We start from the raw sequence: 20,944 nt of genomic DNA on the forward strand, positions 1-20,944 counted from the left end.
CGTAACTTTGAATGGTCACTAAATGAACTCTTGTAAGTCGAGTACTACTTGTAAATGACTTCAGTGTCAGTTTATTCCTTCTTTTGTAGTGGATAGTGTTTTATACAGGACCAAGAACAAACGCTTACCATAATCATAAGGGACCCCCATGGCTGAACATCTCACAGTCATTATTAGTTGAGTGCAACATAAAAGTAATAAATTATTATTACTGTTATTATCTCCAGAATTCATCATAATCTGAAATTGCAGGCTTATCTGAGAGTCTTTAATGGTCAAATGGGATGGAACTGACCATCTGAATTACTGTTGCCACAACAGACTTAGCCACGCAGTGTTATTAATGAGATTGCTTGTACTGCTACTTTATCTTAGTTCAACATAGTGCTTTAGTCAAGCACAGAATGTTATTGATCAGTATTTTCACTGTTTGAACTTCGAGAACTACCATTTCTAATTATTGCAAACTGGAATTTGAAACCAGCTTCCAGAAATTCCCATCCAAGAACTTAATATGATTAAGAAAATGATTAAATAAATTCCAATGAAAATTATCTACACATCAATAAATTTTATGGGCTTAATTCACATAATGCTCATTTGTTTACTCATGGTGTAATGAGTGAATCACAATTTTGCACATAAAGTTACAATACCAAGTTTACAAACCATAATGGTTGGATTCGTGCAGTAACCAAACCAAAGTCAAATTATATGATGTAGTGAAATGTGAACACTTGTTTTTTTAACTAAACCAAAATGAATTTGTACAAGGAATTAGTGTAGTCAGCTCAGCTCGCATTCTAACTACATTCCCTTAAGATCTATTCAATTAGGTTGAAGGATCAGTTTCCAAATCCCCAGGCACGATAGCCTCTGTCTATGATTGTTGGAGATTGTAGGAACTGTAATACCTTGGGGTCATCGAATTGGGGGAAGTTGTTCTAAGATAGGGAGTCTCAATCTCTGGAAAACTTTTAAAATCACATTACTTTTTGCGCAATAAATCAACCAGGTAAAAACCACTCGTCAGAAACTCATCAGACCCGTCACCAGCTCAGAACAACCATGCAATTTAATTAGTTTCGTTTTCATGGGAATAATTGCGGCTGGAATTTGATCCCAGCAGCTCCCCCCCCCCCCGAGTCCTTTGTAACGGCGATGTTTGTGCTATAAACCCGCCTCCTACTGCCGGGAAGACGAAGGGACTGGGTTCTATAGCTGTCAGTCAATGGCGATACGAGGGAGGGACCGGCGGCTGGCTGCAGGTGTTCTCCAGTATAGTACTTTGGAAAGCTTAGTCCAGAAAGTGGAGCTGCGACGAAATCCAGCTACGAAGTGGCTGCAGCAAGCAGGTGAGTCCGGATCCTTGCTGTATGACAAGTACCTTTCTTTCAGGGGCAGTAGGGCGGTTAGCACCGATTTTTTATTTCATTTTATTTATAAGAGAGGCTGTTCTTCAAATGGACGGTTTGCTTTAGACAGCTTTAATCGCTTTGTAGGCTTTGTCATGCTACTTGCGGGAGTTTTACTTTAGAATTCTTAACTGTCACACCCAAGGCTTCTGTGTAAATAGACCCTTTAAGATAAGTGAACCTTTGGTTAAATAACAAAACAAGCTTGCCATTCATAACTATTTCCTCCAGCACAAGGTGTGTTTCCAAGAATCTCAATGTCACAAAAGAGCAATTTACAGTGTCGTTATTCTTACTCTTATAAGGGTGCAAAGTGCAATTGTATAAGCTTTAGACAGGATAATTAAAAAAGAATGAAATATGTTTTTTTTCCTTTTCAAGGGTAGGGTACCAAGAATGCATTTGAGTATGAAAGCAAATTATATTTCTGACAGTAAACATATATCTTATGAAGGAAACTGTTCAGGATTGAAATAAAGGCAATATTTTAGCACTTCCTTTGAAATAAGATGGATAAACAAGCAGTTCTAAATAAGCATAATTCAGAAATATACAAGTCCTGTAAATTGAGGACTTATTTTTGATAATAGTCTTTAGAATTGCTGCTGAAAATGGCAACCGTCTCTTCATTCACAGTAAACTATAAAATATGCATAGATCAGTAAATTCCAATTTATTCTTTCTTGCCTTACTTTAAAGATTAGAGGTGTATCAGTGGTATATGGAAAATTTGGAACAACCCTAGACTATGAAACATGACATTAGTTTTACTTTTTATGTATAACTTTAGGATCTTTCTTGCTCATTACAATAGATAGGAATGGAGGAGAATAAAAAATTCATGTAGTAATCTAATCCTAGTACAGCCCAGGAACTAAAAATCCCCCTATTGTTTTCTAAAGAGATTAAATATGTATCTATTTCTAGAATTTGCCAAGATATTGTTGCAAATATTTTTGATACAACATTGTGACTCCAAATGCTGTTGAATCTCAAAACAATTTGAGGTCTGTATTCTAGGATAGCATTGAATTTTTATGTATTGAAGCTGGAATTTGAACATGTATCCTTCCATAGGAATGTAATAAAGGATCCTGTTTTATATTAACAACACAGTTAATAATTTTCTGCCTCTCCAAAATTCTTTATTACTTTTTTCTCTCTAACTCTAAGAATTCAACACTTCTTTTAGAGAAAATTTGTTCTTCCTTCTGATCAGAGATTTTCAGTATGAATTATTTTTCTTTTTCTTTGCATTGTCTTGCAATTTTTATGTACATATTATATATAGGTAGGTAGGTGGGTGGGTTGGTAGGTAGATAAGAGAGAGAGAGAAGATGGGAGAATATCTTATCAAAATGTCTCCACTCAATATGACATTTCACACTATAAACAGCAAAGCTACATGATCATTTCAATAAAAAAACATTATTATATAGTTGTGTTTATATACATATAAAAAATAAGACAATAAATAGTGCCTCTCTTTTAGATGCCTGTAACTTTTAATTTTTATTTTTAAGAGAAACATATCCCCATCCATCTTTATATCTTTCTTTTTCATCTTTCTTTAAAATTTTATATTGTGTGATGATATCACTGTAAGAATTAATAGGCTTAGGACAGAATCTCTCAGTAAGCCTCAATTACATTAAAGGCAAAATATAATAATACTTGTTGAAATGTGAGCTTTACAAATTAAAATAAATACAAATAAATAAATAAATAAATAAATAAATAAATAAATAAATAAATAAATAAATAAATAAATAAATAAATAAATAAATACTGTTAAAATGCAATGGCAAAATGCAGGAACTTAAAACAATGTAAAACATACTGATTAAAAAGGAGGAAAGAAATGGAATATAGAAACTTTCATCCATAATATTCACCCAAGAAAGTCTTGAATGAAAGTCTAGTTCAATAGATATTTAAAAACATAGTGGGAGAAGACTCAATATTCAAGAGTGAGAGCGTCCTAGAGAATAGGATGTAGGGTGAGGTATCATATGAAGGGACATTTTATCAAGTTTAGTTGGCATCTAAAAAGCTTAAAAAATGAATACAAATGCAGACGTTTGTAAGGTTAATGTACAATTAAAATCAGAGCTCACTTTTGGGAGTAATGGACAAGAAACTTTGTTTTTATATATGATAATCACAGCAGAACAATTATATTGACTAAAGCAGAAAGGCTCAACCTTATCCATAATGGAAGAATAACTGGTGAAGAGATGAAACTTGCAAAGATGGCTAAACTAATTTCTTTGATTAGCCATCTTTGCAAGTTTCATCTCTTCACCAGAAGAAAAAAAAATATGTTCAGGTTTAACTGGAAATCCCTAATAAACTTTTTGCATTGAGCAGAAAAAATACATTTATGATTTGTGGGTTTGATTAGGAAAAAATTGTTTAATAGGAAAAAACTGACTTTTTAATCATAAAGTAAGTGTTAATACTGTAAATATGCATATTTTTGCTGCAGAAGAAATCAGAAGCTTTTTTCTATTTCATTTTCTCTTTTTGCAGTTTCTTTTCTTTTGTTTCTTTTGCTTTTTATTAGTTTGTATTAGTTACGTTTTTTGAAATTTTTTTAATAAAATCTATATTTAAAAGTGAGGATAGGAACCCCACATTTATATAACTTAAAAACTACATGGCCATGCATCAGAACCCTTCTGATGACCTTAGTGATTATAGAAGGCAGAGGACCCCAACCTTTTGGGCACCAGGACTGGTTCCGTGAAGAGAGGTTTTTCCGTGGACCAGAGGGTGTGTGGTTTTGTGTGCTGCCTGCATCTCGCAGATGGGGCTTTGCTTGTTTGTGCGGACCGGTTGCTGGCATGCCACAGACCAGTATTGGTCCACGGACCGTGGGGTTGGGAACCCCTGATATAAGAGACAGGAAATCTATTCAGTACAGCCAAGTTGTATAGGTCCAGTACGTAAGAAGCAAATCTTGAGTCTCAGCCTTTTTCCTAATAATGTTACATATCAGTCAGATGTTTCAGGCAAGAAACTTAGGAAGAGTAAGGCCAAGCATGAGAGGGCTTCTGAACTTATGTTCAATAATGCAGTGTAATTAATTCAGCAACATGGACCAGAAGCAAGCAGGAAAAAGTCAGTAAAAAGTGAAAGTATCGCAAATGTGTCTTTGCAAGGGTATCTCTGCCATGGGGGTACTGTAATATGCTAAAATTGGTCACAATAGTGAACGTAAACATAGGTATATACCATTACTTTCACCGGAGGATTTACTATGCAATACAGTGAGTGGAAACTGGTATAACGAAAGAGAATAGACGAATCTTGTTTGAAATTAGGACAAAGGAAACCTGGAACGTTTTTACTTTATTTTAATCATCAGACTGTTAAAGAAACAAAACCTTACTAAACAATCTTTAGGGACATATTTGGCACCGAGACTGCTATTTTTACCAACAATTTTCAGATACTAAATATATTTCATAGTTTTCAAATGAAAAATATGCAATAATTTGCACAACCAGCATAAACATGCATCAATCCACTTCTGCATGAAAACTACACTTGGAGTTTTCTCATTGAGAATGTAGAATGAGACATGGTAGAGAGAAGAACAAAGCTGAGCAAAGCATTGCCTGATTTTTGGATTATGTCTCTCTGTTCCTCTTTTGCCACTTTCTTTAGGAGAGTTCAATTAACTTTCTGGAAAGACTTTGCAAGGGCTGAAAAGAGTGAAAGAATCAGGAAATATTTGTAAGTTAATTTATTATTATAAAACCCAAACTAATATCTTCCCTCTCAAGGAAGGAATCTTCTCTGAAATGAGCTTTGAATGTTTTCACATAAACTCCTAAGAATAAAAGAGTTGGAAGGTGATATTTTAGGAATTATTCAATGCAGAAATTGAAATTCAAGCATTCATGAATAGTGACTATCTGTTTAGGCACATCCTGTGAGAAAGAGCCCATCGTCTCTCAAATAATTGGCTCCATGTCAAAATGCTTTTATAACAGTTTTGGAGGTGGTGACCCTTTGAGAGCTGTATGCAATGAAATATAATTTTAATGTATGCCAATTAGTGTACGTTCAAAGTGACAATAAAGTTTCTATTCTATTCTATTCTATTCTACTCTACTCTACTCTACTCTACTCTACTCTACTCTACTCTACTCTATTCTACTACTCCTACTCCTATTCCTGTTCTAATTTTACAAGTTATAAAAAATATCAATTGAAATGAGAAAAAAATGCCTTGACTTTATTCTATTTGACATCCTTTAAGATATTTGAAGAATGCTATCATATTCCAGCCAAGTCATCTTTTTAAAAGGCTAAATATACACCCTTCCAATATCTCTTCATAGGATGTTCATCTGTTCCCTGATCATCCTCATTACTCTTCTCTGAAACTGTTTCAATTTCTGTAAAGTCATGCCCCAAACTATATACTGTACAAAAGATAAGGGCTGCATAAATCATGATGAAAGCAGAATAAATTGAAACAATTACATTCTGTGATGTGGGAATTATACTCGTGTTAACGTTTCTTAAACAGTATTGCCTTTTTTTCTCTCAGAACATTACATTGCTGATTTCATGTTCTATTTGCATACAGCTGTTTCAGTCTTTTTTTTTACACCATTATCAAGCCAGGAACACACATAAATACATGCTCCATTTTATATTGTTTGTTTGATTTTTGTTTCCTAAATGAGGAACATTCACTTGTTTTTCTTAAATTTCATTCTAATACTTTCAACTTATTTCTTTAATTTATCAAAATAATTTTAAATTTCTGGTATTAAGTTTTCTATTTTTTTCAACCATACATTTGATAAGACTTCTTTCCATCCATTCATCCAAGTCATTAATGAAAATATTATACAGTAGAGGACTTAGGGCTGCTCCTCATAGCACTCCACTTTGTCTCTATCTCCATATTGGTAAGGAATTATTGATGAGCTGCTATGATTTTTAATCATGTATATATCTATTTAATTGTTATGTATCCAGCCTATATTTAGCTAACTAGCTTTAAAAAGATCAAATGTTTTACTAAAGTCAAGATATGTCTGTAGCATCCCACAAGTTATTAAGAAGTAACTTAAACAAAAATATGAGAAGAACAAACCTTGCTAGAATAATAACAAATCCATGCTGACTTCTTATGATTTACCATATTGTTGTCAAAGTTTTTCAAGACTGAACGCTTTATGATCTGCTCCAGAATCTTTTCATGCTTGTTGATTGGTATAGTTTGCTACACTTTCCTTTACCCACATTTTGAAGATGAAGATAATAGTACAGTAATCTTTCTGAGATCACCATTCTGTCAGTTCTCCAAAATTTCTCAAAAATATTACATAAGAGTTTAGCTAGAATATAAGCAAGTATCTTTATTATCCTAGGAGTGGGTTTCTCTGATTTTGGAAATTTAAATTCAAAGAAATGACATATTCTACATTTCTATCCATCTCAAATTTCAGTCCTTCTTCTCAATTCTGTGGGGTTTTTTTTATCATAAAAAGTTTATTTTTTTAAAATTTCTGAATTATATAGTTGTTTGTTACATTGTTCAGGTATTAACTTACCTGAATAGTTTTGATCCATAAAAACCTTTACCCTAGGACTTCATTGGCAGTCCTTTACAATGAAAGGACTATTTACATGAAAATTATTTTCTGTGCTCTTTGCTTATTTTATAGCTGTTATGTCATTTTATCCTTAAACATAATCTTCAACTTCATTTAATTTATTATTTAATATTAATTAAATTAAATTATAATCTAAATATTATTTGGAATGTAAACTTCTGATTTTGCTTTAGGCTATCCTAGCTGCTATATATATTAAAAATTCTCAAAGTATGTATTGTATTATACAAATTATTGAAAATAATGAAATTGTAATGTCCTGCAATAAATAAATAAATCTGACTCATCTGGATGATTTAATTTTCAGAAAGATTGAGCATTCAGGTACATATAATTCAGAGTCGTGGCTTGTTTCTAGTTTTAATCTTGGCCATTTCTATAATTTCAAGTTCAGTTTTATGTCACATAATTCTACAGTTATTCTTTTCCCCAGAAAATCCTAAATCTCTGAGAGAAAAGAACTATAGATTCTTTTAAAAAACTATCAGCACAGTTTCATACATATTTATTAATAAATAAATCCTATTTAATTCAAAGGAAGTTACTTCTTGGATGTATAGTATATATTGAAATGCAGCATCATAAGAACATCTGCCTCTTGGGAACATATACTCTATTGCTGATTTCACATGTTATGCTATATTTAATGGCATAGTATGTGATCCCTGTCCATTTAGCATGATATGAACCAGGTCAATACACCCTTGAAAAAAGGCCAGCTGCAGAGAAAGGATCACTCAGGAGTTCCTATTGCAGACATGTCAAACTCGCGACGTCACATGACGTTCGCAACGTATCAGGACTGTTTTTGCCATTGCCGGCAATGGGGTGGGCGCGGCTTCTGCATGATGCGACTGGCCCACAGGCTGGCAGTTTGACACCCCTGTCCTATTGCATCTCTCACCTATCCCCTCATGTATCCCAACAGCTACCTTGCTGGTCCCAATAGAGCAATCACTCTTAAAATCATATGCCATTGGAATGATATCTCAATCTACTATGGCTCAGACCACTTAACTTGTCCCATATAAATCTCATCAGTGTAAACATTTTCCATCTAATTGAGTGTATCTATACTGTTACGTATCAGAATTTTAAATTTTATCGATCTTATTGTTCTACGAAAAAATAATCGGTCTTACGATGTCATTAAAGACAAGACTTGTTTCCTCAAACTCTTCACCTCAAGTAGAAACGAATATTATATCGTGTTTACTTTTGACACATTTCACCTACTCCCTACCCCTATCGTGTAAACCCTTCAAAAAAGATCGTTAACATTGGTATAATTACAGGAACTGCTGACTAATTAAATCCTTTAAAATGTTTCAGTCCAAAATCTGGCACACTGCCATTCAGTTAATATTCTTAGACTCAGTGTGTAATTTATATGCATAAGACAACCTCTTTCTGGATTTCTTTTACACGCTCTTCCCTGTCATTAGTAATTCTTTCTCTTTATCCTAAATGACTTTACCAGAGTTCCTAGCATTTTCAGATTTTGCTGCCAAATGCATTCTTCATCAGAATCATGTGATTTAGAAGTGTAAGCCTGTAATTTTCCTAATAGCTTTCATTTACAAGCATGCTGGTAGCTTCAGGCTGTGTTGGGTCACAGATGTTCTTTTCTCCTCCCCCTGTGTATCTATTACTTTTTCTTCCCCACCATGATCTCTCTATGCATTTGCTGTGGCAGATTTTGATCACAGCCAGTCAATGCTTCTACTGTCTTTTTCTCCCAAAGTAGGTCAAGAGAGAAAAAGAAACATGAGGGCCCACATTCCCAAGAGTGCTGGGTATACAGTTTCTGCTGTTCTCTTTGTCTCTTTTAAGCTAGCGGGGGAATGGCACATCTTTTTGGGAAGAGAACAGCTCTCACTTTACAACAAAATGTGTAACATTTAGTGATAGCAAAACTTTGAATGTGACTTTCTTCAAAAATGTTTTAGCTGTAAATGGTTAGGAATGGGTGAGAGTGGTTGCTAGAAACTTTAGAGTTTTCCTTGGAAATGTAGAAAGAGCCTTTCTCTTAAAACCGCTTATAAAGATTTAAAAAATAATAATAGAAGCCCCTGAATTCTTAAATTACCCCATGTTTATAATATAATGCCATTTCTTTTGCTGTGATTTACAAGTCCCATCCTTAGTATTATCTTTGACCTTTGATGTCTGAAGAATTAGGTGGTGTGTGCTTTTGTCATCTATCCAGAAGAGACTGATATGACATTGCTATGAGTAAAATGTTTATTCTGTAACATTATAAGCATTGTCATAAATTAAGTGTGCTTAAAGAGTATTTGTTCATTGCCTTACTTGGTCTTGCAGTTCAACTATGTTTACTAGCCCTAGAGCATGGGAAAGTCCTCTAAGATTAAAGCAGACCAGAAATCTTATGAATAAATAATATGCAGTTAAATCTATCATGGATAAAAATTTCCTGGGGTTTGCATTACACATTTCTTTTGCCTTTGTGAGAAAAAGTTAGTTATATGAGTGTCTCCTATTGTTCATCTTTTGGGGTGTTTGGAGAAATACCCAAAATGATGTTCTTTAAACAGGAATTCTTAACTCAAAAAAAGAGAGAAACTTCTTAAAAAATAAAAAATGGGTGCCTGCCAGATAATAGCAGTATAGTAACATATTCAGTATTTTGAAATAGTTAAGTCATTCCACACTTATATTTCATAGAAACGCTGTGGCAGGATCAGAAATGTTATTGGGATAAAGCAATTGGCCATGGAGCAATTAGTGAAAATTCTTATACAACAGTGTGAGAAATTGGTGACCAATTAGAACCGATACATAGTTGTAGTTATTGCAGCTAAAAGTTGTACAATTCAATACTGCATTTAAAAGGGCAATTAATTTTGTACACAGGCACGTTGCATATTGGTTTATTTTATGTATGATATAAATTAAAAAAAGCAATGAATGTTGCTATTGCTCAAGTCATGCTCCTTTTACATATCAAAATGGTATAATATAACTTTGTTATGCAAAAATTCAGAAAAACCTAAAAGTATTGAGTACTTTTTAATAGAACTCTAGGTATGTAAGAATTATCAGTTCATGTTTGATCTGTGATTGTCTAACCAAGTTAAAAGTCAACATCAGTATTTGAAAGTTAGTATTTAAAATTTTAAGTTTCATTTTAATTTACTCTTGGCTTTTGACAATGAGCTTCATATGGACTTAATGTTGCTTTAGAGATGAATACCTTGAGTGTACTGTGCTGTGAAATTCATTAATCCCTTGTCAGACAGGCATGCACAATGTTATGTTGAATTAACTTCAGGAGTAAACAGTTCTTTGGTTTTGGCAGATGTCTGTGAGGGTGATTGTCTAATTGTTATGTCAGTTTTATGCTTTCCCTCCAAGATGAAAATTTCAAACACTAATTGCAATCAAAGTTTAAAAAAGAAAAAAAAACATTTAAACTCTGAAGTACAAAAATTAAATTCTTTCATTGATGGAAAAATCCTGTCTTGGTTGCTGTAGATTATTTTAGTAATCTAATCTAATAGTCTTTTGAGCCATATACAGTTTTGCCAAGAATTAAAAAACTAACCAAAGGATATATTCCTGTATAATTAATATTAGGAGAGGAAGCCTTTGAATATTTTAATAATATAAATAGGCCTCTAATTATCACTAACTTTCATCATGTGAGGGTACAAAAATGCTTGCTAATACAGTGCATTTGCACATTTCCATTAATTAATTATTACTTTATTAACTTCTGGAGAGTCATTAAAGTAGCCAATTAGACTTCACTTATTGCAAGACTTCAGGCTGTTGATGATTAAAAGTTTCTAGTTCACTATTCAATGAAATGTTAATTTTTACTGATGGAGTAAAAGTCTAGCAGAAAGTTGAATCATTGTTTAAATTTTGTAGTTACATGACTGTTGGGGAAAAACATTATTCTTGATTTTTGTATGTTCATTCCATTTTAAATGGAATGAACAAATTTTATTTGTTTTTACCCCAACTTTTTTTTTCAGCACTCAAAGCAGCCTACAAGCACCACAGCAAAAATAAGTATAATTGACAAAACTAAAATCAAGGAAAAATGTAAATATTTTTTCTGTGTACATCATACTTAGAGTTTAAACTGTCATGGCTGTTCTTCAAAAGAAGTAGAAAAAGCACATTATGCAATTTTGTAATCAAGACTGACTAAGGAATAATTTGCTATTCAAATCTATGTATCAGAAGGTTTCTATATCCAACCAAGCAAATTAAAAAAAAGGAAATCCTTATAATACTTAATGCTATCTTCATAATCATAACTGAGTCATGTGATCACTTTTCCTTTCATGCAAGTGTATAATATAAACTGCTTAGTTTTAACCTAGACTTGATTTACTAATGTTATACACACAACACCAGTGAGAACATAAATTTAAATAAATACCTTGAATAAATAAATATGGCTATTTATACAAATATTAATTCATAGTTTCACATATATTATGCAGAAATTTATTTGTGATGGGCTAATGTCTTCAATATAGGTTTTATATAATTTGCATTTGCATTTCCTTGACAAGTCTGCCTGATTAATCAAGCAGTACAAGTTATTTAATAATTGTACATTGTACATTTAAGACATTGAAAAACATGGTAAATCACAGTTATGTGACTGTGGGATGTCCGCTGTTCATAAATGGGAGCCAGTTGCCAAGTGCCTGAAATGAGGGGTGGGTGGGGAGACAACAGTCTTAATTTCAAGGACTGGTTGTAAGAAACTTTTTAAAAATCTGCCGTAACTTCAAATGGTCAATAAACAAGCAATCGTAAGTTGAGGAGTACCCATTTATCTGAAATGGTATAAGGCAGGGGTCTCCAACCTTTTTGGTTTGGCGACCCAGTGGGAGAGGGAGGGGCAGGTGCCTTAGGCGTGCATGCGCAAATGTGAATGTAGCCACATGTGCGCATGCATGTACAAATCCTGCAAGCATGCACACCACACAAATGGGGCTGCAAGCATGTGCACGAGACTCTCAGCAAGCCTGGTGCCTCCAGGCTTGCGGCAATGTTACCACCAGCATGAGGCTCACACTGTGGCTCGCAGCAATGCCGCTCCCCACATGAGGTTCGCGCCACCGCCCCGTGCAAAGATTATGCTGCGGCCAACTTGCCGCTTGCAGCGCTGCTGCTGTCCACGCAATACTAGCCACTGCCCACACAACACTTACAGCAATGGTGGCATGGGGATGAGCACACACACGTGCACTGCCCTGCTACTCATGCAGCCCGGCGGCCAAGAGGCCGCGGCCCGATAGTGGGCCGTGACCCATAGGTTGGGGACCTCTGGTATAAGGCTTCTTGCTTGAATTGGTAGTTGGACTAGAAGACCTTCAAGGTTCCTTCCATCTCTGTTATTCTCTATAGCTGCCAAGTCAGTCATAAGGCCACAGAAGGCAATGACTGTTGAAGTACTTTCACACAGCAGTTTCAACTTCTGAATCCCTCTAAAGCAGTTTAAAATAAACATAGAAACCACTCTACACTGAATTAAGGGATTATAGCTTGTAAAAAGGGAGTTATTGGGGTTTTTTGTTTTGTTTTGTTTGCAAATATCTCTAACCATGGTTGTAGGCTAAAGTAGGAAAGGAAGAAAGAGGACAATAAACATGAATCAAAGTAGCTTTGTTTTAAGGCTGCAAGAACTCCTTGTAAGCTCAGATCCATACCACCACTGTTTTCATTCCATTCTATTCCATACCACAATTTAAAATAATATCATCCATTCTTTACAAAGGAAAAAATAATTTAAAAAACACAAGTAATCTGAGACTCCACATATCCATTCATTTGCAAAAAGGTGAAAAAAGAATTCGTGCCAATTTCATTCCTGTTAAATAAAATATTTATTTTATAAATTTCCTGTTAAAAACATTTTATATTGTTTTTATTTATTTATCAAATTTAGAGACCACCCATCTCTCAGAGTGATTTATTAGGACAGCTGATAAGTTCAAAAGATAGATGGAAAGCTAGTAGGGAGCACCCTGCAGTGGAAAAATGAACCATTCTTAACCACTGTGTAGCAGTTGTGAAAATGAACAAGATAATAAAGCATCCAATTTGGACAATCTGACAGCTAATATTGGACCTAAAATAATTCAACTTCTGAATTCAACTAATGTTTTTCTTTTAAAGTTTCTCCAGGACATTACTATTCATTAATATTTTTATTTTCAAATAATCCAGTTTTAATGCCAGTTCTGCTGGTTCTAGGATGAGATTGCTTTAATAGCCAAATTAATAATGCAGATAACTGGTAAATCACAGCAGAATCGGAAGCCAGATCAAATTTTGTACATAAGTTTCCTCCACTAGCTGGAGGAAAATTGCATTGGACCAAACACTGCGGAGTTCACTCTCACGGCCAAAATGCAAGCCTGCACATGAACCATTAATTGACCTTGGCTCTGCAGCTGAGCAGAGGGGAACACGCTCCGAATTTGGTTCGGATGCCAGAAGAGGAAAGATGGGGTTTATCACGCCGTGCCATAATTACAAGGAGCCAGGCACTCATGGCAAGAGGGATGGCAAAATTAAGGTTAAACAGTGGAAAAGCAGAGAGAAGAAAACCCAGCTAGCTTCCCAAGCTGGCTGGATATTTTCTTTTGGCCTCTTGTGCGAGGCATCGGTATGCATTGATTAATTTTTTGTGAATTACTGCGCTCAACACTATAGGTGTAAGTACTGTATGTGTATATATTGGATTGTGATTAAGGGTGCATGTTTTCTAATGTTGCATAAATCATCACAGAAAGCTGGACAGTAAAAATCAGTGCAAATAGGACTCCGTATTTCAAGTAATGATTATTAGTTATCATGCCAGTTATCATCCAAGACTTAATCACATCTGAAGCTACTTACATTTTCAAAAACAATCAAGGTCATAAAGGTGTAGATAAAGGAAACACACAAACAAACACACACTACTTTATCATTTTAGCAATAGCAATAGCATTTATATACCACATCAGAGTGCTTTACAGTCCTCTCTAGGTTTACAGAGTCAGCATATTACCCTGAACAATCTGGCTCCTCATTTCCGACTTTGGAACGATGAAAGGCTGAGTCAACTATGAGTCAGTCAGGATCGAACTCCTGGCAGTGGGTAGAGTTAGCCTATAATACTGCATTCTAACCACTGCACCACCACGGCTCTTAAAAATTTATAAAATGATAGTTTATTACATCAAACCCAACAATGAAATTTAGAGAGGCTTAACTATTTGATTATGGTATGTGCTTTTGTAGGCCACAGTCTATGTAATCAGATACATGCTTTGTGGAATCAGAAGCATAGATAGTTGGATAGGCATGATTATGTGTGGATTTCTAATCTGTTAGATTGGAGAGGAATAAAATTAAAAAAGTTGGATTGGCAAAGTGATTGTGAATAATCAGATTCACAAAGTAGATACACAGTAGATAAAAATAAGTGTAGCCCTCATTTGTATATGGAATTTTTTTATTTTCTGTATTTTAGTTTCATGAAGTTGTCACTTCATGGGAATGCAGAATGCAGAAAAATACCTTGCATTTTTAAAATGAAATGAGAGCAAATGAGTTTTATAAACTATAAGTGAAATGAGTGCATGCATTTTAATCTTGTACTTAAATAAAATAAAATTAAATAACAAGACCTAATCTTATTTAGAAATAAGTAAATTTTCTATCTATGTTTTATTCGACTTATTTCCTCTGTTTGCATGACATATTTAACTAGGTCATGGGGAAGGAAATATACACAGACTCTAAAACCTAGCCAATTAATCCAGAGGAAATTAGATATAATCTCAAACACACCCGGTAATCCGTATTATTTGCTGTAACAAGGTACAAGGTAATGAATTGCCTGGGGGAAGGGATTGCTGGGTCATTTTCTGACATGCAAACAGGGCCATTAATTCCAATTTATAAGTCATGGCAATTTTTTTTAGTAAACAATGTGATGCTTATAACGATACAGTGACAATTGATAAATTCTGTTCTTTGCATACGACACAGGTGGTGTGAATAGAATTTCAGTCATCTTGTATTCTAGGTGGGATTAATTTTAGTTCAAAACAGCACAGGATACTTTGAAATTAACCTAACATATATCAGCTGACAGTGTGAAGTCAACAAGGAAAAAAAGAGTGTTATTCTTTTTCTATTGCCACAAAGCATGATCTACAACAGTGGTGGCGAACCTATGGCACGGGTGCCAGAGGCGGCACTCAGAGCCCTCTCTGTGGGCACGCGCACCATCACCCCAATCCTAAGCTTTCAGCTGAGTTTTATAAACCTTTTCGCTTTAGGCCTCCGCCGCCGTGTGCAAAAAAAAAAGGTTCAATCAATCAGTCAATTTCAACTTCTCGCGAGAAAAAAAAAGTTCTTGCACAATTGGAATTGATTGATTGAACTTTTTAGTCCCATCCAGTCTGCCAGTACCACTGCAACCACGGCCAGCCAATGGGCCACGCCCACCCGGCACTCGACAATGCATAAGTAGATTTTGGGTTGCAGTTTGGGCACTCAGGTCTCTAAAAGGTTCGCCATCACTGATCTACAATAAGAAGAACCCTGCAAAATGGCACTGATTTAGGAACTTATCTTTTTTTTAAATTTTATTTTCATCCTTCCTCAAATAGTTGGGGAAAAAATAATAGAATCTCCCTTGCTATGCCATAGCTGTAGTTGTACTATGACATAGATACCCGAGAAAATCCACATAAAAAGAATAAATTTTGAGTTTTTAATTTTCATTGGTATTTGATCAGATGTGTCAACAAAAACAAGATGTGTCTACAGGCAGGAGTCTCTTATACATCACTAGTCATCATAATTGCTGGAATGTTGGCCATTACTGTAGATACCCCTAAAGCTCATTGGAATACCATGGTTTAGTCAATGAGTGTCTGGCTGTCAAATTCCTAAATTGTACAAATACAATAACATAAAACAAAATGCAAAATGAAAGCATAATATACACAAGGCAGCAATAATACAGTCATTCCAAATCTAAACCAATACAAATTAATACATTAATTAATACAAATTACAAAATAATTAATACAATAATGCAAATTAAAAACTAATTAAAAGCCAATTAAAAAACCTGGGAAAATAGAAAGGTTTTCACCAGGTACCAAAATGCTAATGAGCCACTTGAGCCTCTCTTGAAAAGAAATTCTGTAAATGGGAATCACCACACAAAAAACTTTCTCTCTTGTACAGATCTACCTCACCTCCTTTGTGGAAGTGGATCTCATTACAGTAGAACATCTTGAGCTCTGCTGGGAGGTCCACTAGAAAATTTTAACTAATGAACTATTTGACTTAAGACGATAATTAAGAGGATTAAGCAGAAAAAAGAAGAGATCGGGAAAATGTACTCTGACGTTCTAAAAATAAGTGTTACATAAATATAATTCATACTATAGGCTACACTTACACTAAAAGCTTTGAATAGTAATTGCATATAACACATATATGATATTTTCTGATATTAAGGGTGAAACAACCAGAGTCAAACTATAGGGAACATTGCCATGCTCTGCATCTTTAACCTTCAAGCTATAGAAGAGAGAAGATAATTCTGACACAGTGGTTTGGGTGTGGAGAAAGAATTTAGAATCCATTAACATTGTAAATTGTAATATATGCTGACACATTAAAGCAAGCAACAGGGGAATAGTAATTTTATCTGATCTTTATACTATAATTTAAAAATGGATGCTTCTGGGCTTGATATAGCAAAATTATAGAGATTGTGCCATCTTAAAGTATATTTTATGTAATCCAGCCATGTTACTAGTATTCAAATTGTGAGAATTTAAAATAGCAAAGAACAGAAAAATATATATACAAGTGGGAGATATTATTAGTAGTGGAATGCTAACATTTGCAACTCTTTTATATACATTAAACGTTGTGGGATTACTGCATGGTCTTACAGTACTATGCAATACTTTCAAGTCACTGTTAGTTGTATCAAAATATGTTCATGTACAGCAAGCGATATTACTATGAAAATAAGTATGACAGCTAAATAGTTAAATTGAAAATTATATGTTATAATGTGTTTAATATTTTTATTATTGTTATTTGCTATTTGATGTAATTTCTATCCTTGGCTAATTGGATATGCTAACATTCCCTTTCCTCTAAACCTATTTATAGCACGCTTAACATGCAGTTTATAACCAGAGATCATTTTAGTCCAAAGAACAAGGAACAAATGTAATTGCACAAATCCAATTTATTGTTTTATTTATCGAATCTTTATTGGATTGTGACCTTTTGATAATTATAACATAATACAGAGTATCTACCAGCTAAAACTATTGATACCATACCATTTGATAGGCCCATTTGTTCAGTATGTGCCAAAATTCAGTATGTGGAACAATTAAGAAAATATCCGCTGCTACTGATTAATTTATTTATAGAATGTATATGACTACCTGTCTTACATACAGTAATTCTAAATGGCTCACAATAAAAATCAACAAGAAAACAATCATACCATTCCTAAAAGGGTACATCAATATTTCTCTCCAGTATTTTCTCTAAATTTATAATGAGCAAAAAGTTCATAGTCCTATTTTTTTCTATCAAATATCTAGCCAAAATCATTTTAAGGAAAAAAGGTAATAGTAAATATTCATAATAATTGGAGAGAAAATTTGGAATTGACTTAGGTGTAATAATTGCTAAACTTTTAGATATTTTACTAAAACTTGTTAAAGCTAACTACCAGATTCTTTTTTAAAATATGCTGCTGTAGTTTTCGGCACCAAATTATATAAATTTGAGGTTTTTATAGCCTTTCACAATTCCAAAGGAACCTGGATGGTGAACAGCATAAGATAGAATACAAATAACAATATAGGTTAATAGGTTACAAAAAGAGCAACAAAATTTCTGATAAAACATTTCAATCAGCTCAGATCAAAAGCTCATTGGAAAAATAATTATTGCTTTGCTTTTAACATTCATGGAGGTAGGGGACAGGCAAACCTCTGCAGAAAGTTCCATAAAGTGGAGTTTGCTACTGAGAAGACATGCCATCTATATATTCCATGTAACTTGCAAGGAGGGGGAGGCCTTCTGTAATTGACTAAACTAAGTTGGGAGGCAGATTGTATTCTTCTACCAAGGTCTGTGTAAAACCTGTTGTTGCATTCTGCAGGGTTTCAAAGGCAATAAGTACTTTGAATTGCAACTAGTAACCAATGCATAATGTAGATATTTTTCTGAGCGGTGGGGTTTTCCCACTAGAAATCTTGTTTTTGCATCTTTGTGTAGTGATCAGGTTATCTCCAGGGCAGCCCCATATAGAATGTGTTGCAGTAATCCAACTATATAGAGATCAAGACATGAGTTGTTCACATTATTTAGACAGCATTTGTAATATGTATAAAAAATATACATCCTGCTTGTAATTCATGATTTTAATAGCAGCTTATATGTAAACACAGCTTTAAAAACTCTTACTAAAAGTTCATGCAAGTGCATACTTAGCATATAACAGCAAGAGATAAGCAATACAAATTTAAAAAAAATCTCACAAATAAAAATTCAAGCAGCAACATAATATTAAACATTTGTTTGTCCTCTATTGTTCCTTAGGCTTGTTGATCATCTTTATTTTATTCATTTTATTTTTTTTCTCCTCAAAATTTTGAATAATATTTTCAGTTACTCAGTATTGTTGGGATGCACAAAATACAGTACATCAAATTACTCCCTTTAGTCTTCCAGCATTGGGTATCAGCCCATAAATGTGGGTTGCAATCCCATAATTTCTAGTCATTATGAAGCTGCATTGATACCATTGAACACTTCCCTTTTCATGCAGGTGGAAGCAGAATCTTGTCTTATGTCAGCATAAATTAATAAGCCCAATTGTTATTGATATAACTCTTTTTGTCTAGTGAAAAATAAATCCAAAATCTGTAACTTTTGCATAATGTGGAACTTATATTTGGAAAAAAGAAACATATACCTAATGCTCAGAATAGTATAAATTCTAATGGATCACAAAAATATTTCAAGTTAATTGAATAATATGTCTTTCCTTATTGTATTTTGTAAATATGTCTTGTTGATTATTTTCAGACATAAAAACCTGGCAATCAAGATGGAAAATAACATAACAACAATTTCTCGAGAGGAACTGGAAGAACTAAAAGAAGCATTCAGTAAAATAGGTAAGTTTGCTGAAGTTTTCTAAGGTTTTAGCTAACCCTTGTTGAGGATATAAGATAAAAAATTGATCACATCTACTACTTTTTATTTCATAACCCTGTCCCTTTCAAAGATAGTATCAAGATATCTGCCATGATAATTCAATAATAGATTCTATGTGTAATAATGATGTTTCACATGTAAGTTTCCATAACACAGTGTTTCTCAACTTTGACAACTTTAAGATGTGTGAACCAACCCCCACAATTTCCCAGCCACATGGAATGTTATATTGCCAGAAGTTTGCTATAATCACATAAGCCCTGCTGATCCCCAGTATATATTATCATGTCATGAGAGTATTGGAAGAAAATCCTGGGTTCGAAGTTCAGCCAGGTCACAAATAAACATGCTGGGCAGCAGCTTGAAAATTAGGTTAGTTTTATTTGACATTTCATGGAGTATAGCAATTGAAAGTAGGGTATGAAGTTAGAATGCTGAGCATGGTAGTACTTCAGTATTAATGGGCTTTGATCATGGAGTATGTACTTTGATATTAAGTATATTAGATGGGTAGAGATGTTCCTACCCCAGGATATGTTGTTTCTTGTTCTATAGGGTATGCAGTCTTAGATGTGTAGATATGTTCCTAGGTGTGACATTTTGAGGGGTGCAGTATTGTAATAAAGATTTCCCTTATCTTGAGAGGATTCCGTTTTGTGTTTATTTGCCGGTGCACACTGTTTTCCCAAAAAGGCCAATTAATCAATTGCAGTCCAAGTGTCAATGCAGGTGGGAAAGTTCAAGGGACTTCACTGTATCTTTCTTTTGTGGCTACTGGTGGATCAGGGGCATTTCATGAATGGTTAAGCATAGATGTCACAAAGGTTTTTATTTTCCAACAAGAAAATTATGCAGATTGGGGACAATGAAATCTGAACAGTTGCATTAATGCAAAGGCTAGGATTTCCTAGATATGTTTTGCCTGAAATAAATTTAATTTGAGGGCTATTTGTTAAGTTGCATAGAAAAAAGAAAAGCTGCAATGTTTGGCAATCCAAATAAACTGATTACTCTGTGGCATCCTTCCCTTGCTTCATACATAAACTTCATATATAAGAATAATTAGATTGCCGTGACAGTAGCAAATCTTCCTGACACCAGCAAGACTCACATTTTAGCATCTTCTCAGTGGTCATCAGAACTTTTGATATGTAGGTTAGTAAATGTATTAATTTACTCAAGAATAAATAATAAAACCATTCAGGCTGTTCCATGTTTATAGCACAAGAGAGGCACATTGTTACAACACAAAGGAATAATTGATGGGGCATTCCATATCTTTGATAAGTTAATACATACTTTATGTGTAATTTACTTGGTATCTGCTCCTTTGATGAATTGATGCCAATGTGTTGTTGCCTTTTTGCTCTGGGCAACCAAGTGCCAGATGACTCCTTTGATTTCCTTATCCTGATGATTATAAAACAATTAATCAAATAGCCTGTTCTTAATATGCTATATGACATAATGTGGTAAAACAATATAAGATCTGTATTGCATTGAAATTGGGTCTTGGTTTTGTTTGTTGGAAATGCAGTGATTACTCTATTTCTTTGTTAGTTTAATAAAGAAACTGGAACATTTTAGTCATTTTTTTTCTTTAGATGTGAATTTTTCCACCAC

At 34.0% G+C, this 20,944-nt stretch overlaps 1 protein-coding gene across 2 annotated transcripts in view; it reads left to right on the top strand.

Moving 5' to 3' along the window:
• The window catches only part of PLS1 (plastin 1), a gene marked incomplete at its 3' end in the record, with an annotated part of 45,313 nt that overhangs the window by 526 nt on the left and 23,843 nt on the right, over nt 1-20,944 (top strand). Inside the window, 2 exon segments of one of the 2 annotated variants that reach the window (XM_015821097.1) lie at nt 1,278-1,355; nt 19,190-19,281. In XM_015821097.1, coding sequence (XP_015676583.1) covers nt 19,212-19,281 — 70 coding nt within the window. 2 annotated transcript variants of the gene reach the window in all.

The sequence above is a fragment of the Protobothrops mucrosquamatus genome, unplaced genomic scaffold (assembly GCF_001527695.2).
Source record: "Protobothrops mucrosquamatus isolate PMUCROS unplaced genomic scaffold, P.Mucros_1.0 scaffold1251, whole genome shotgun sequence".
Classification (NCBI taxonomy): domain Eukaryota; kingdom Metazoa; phylum Chordata; class Lepidosauria; order Squamata; family Viperidae; genus Protobothrops; species Protobothrops mucrosquamatus.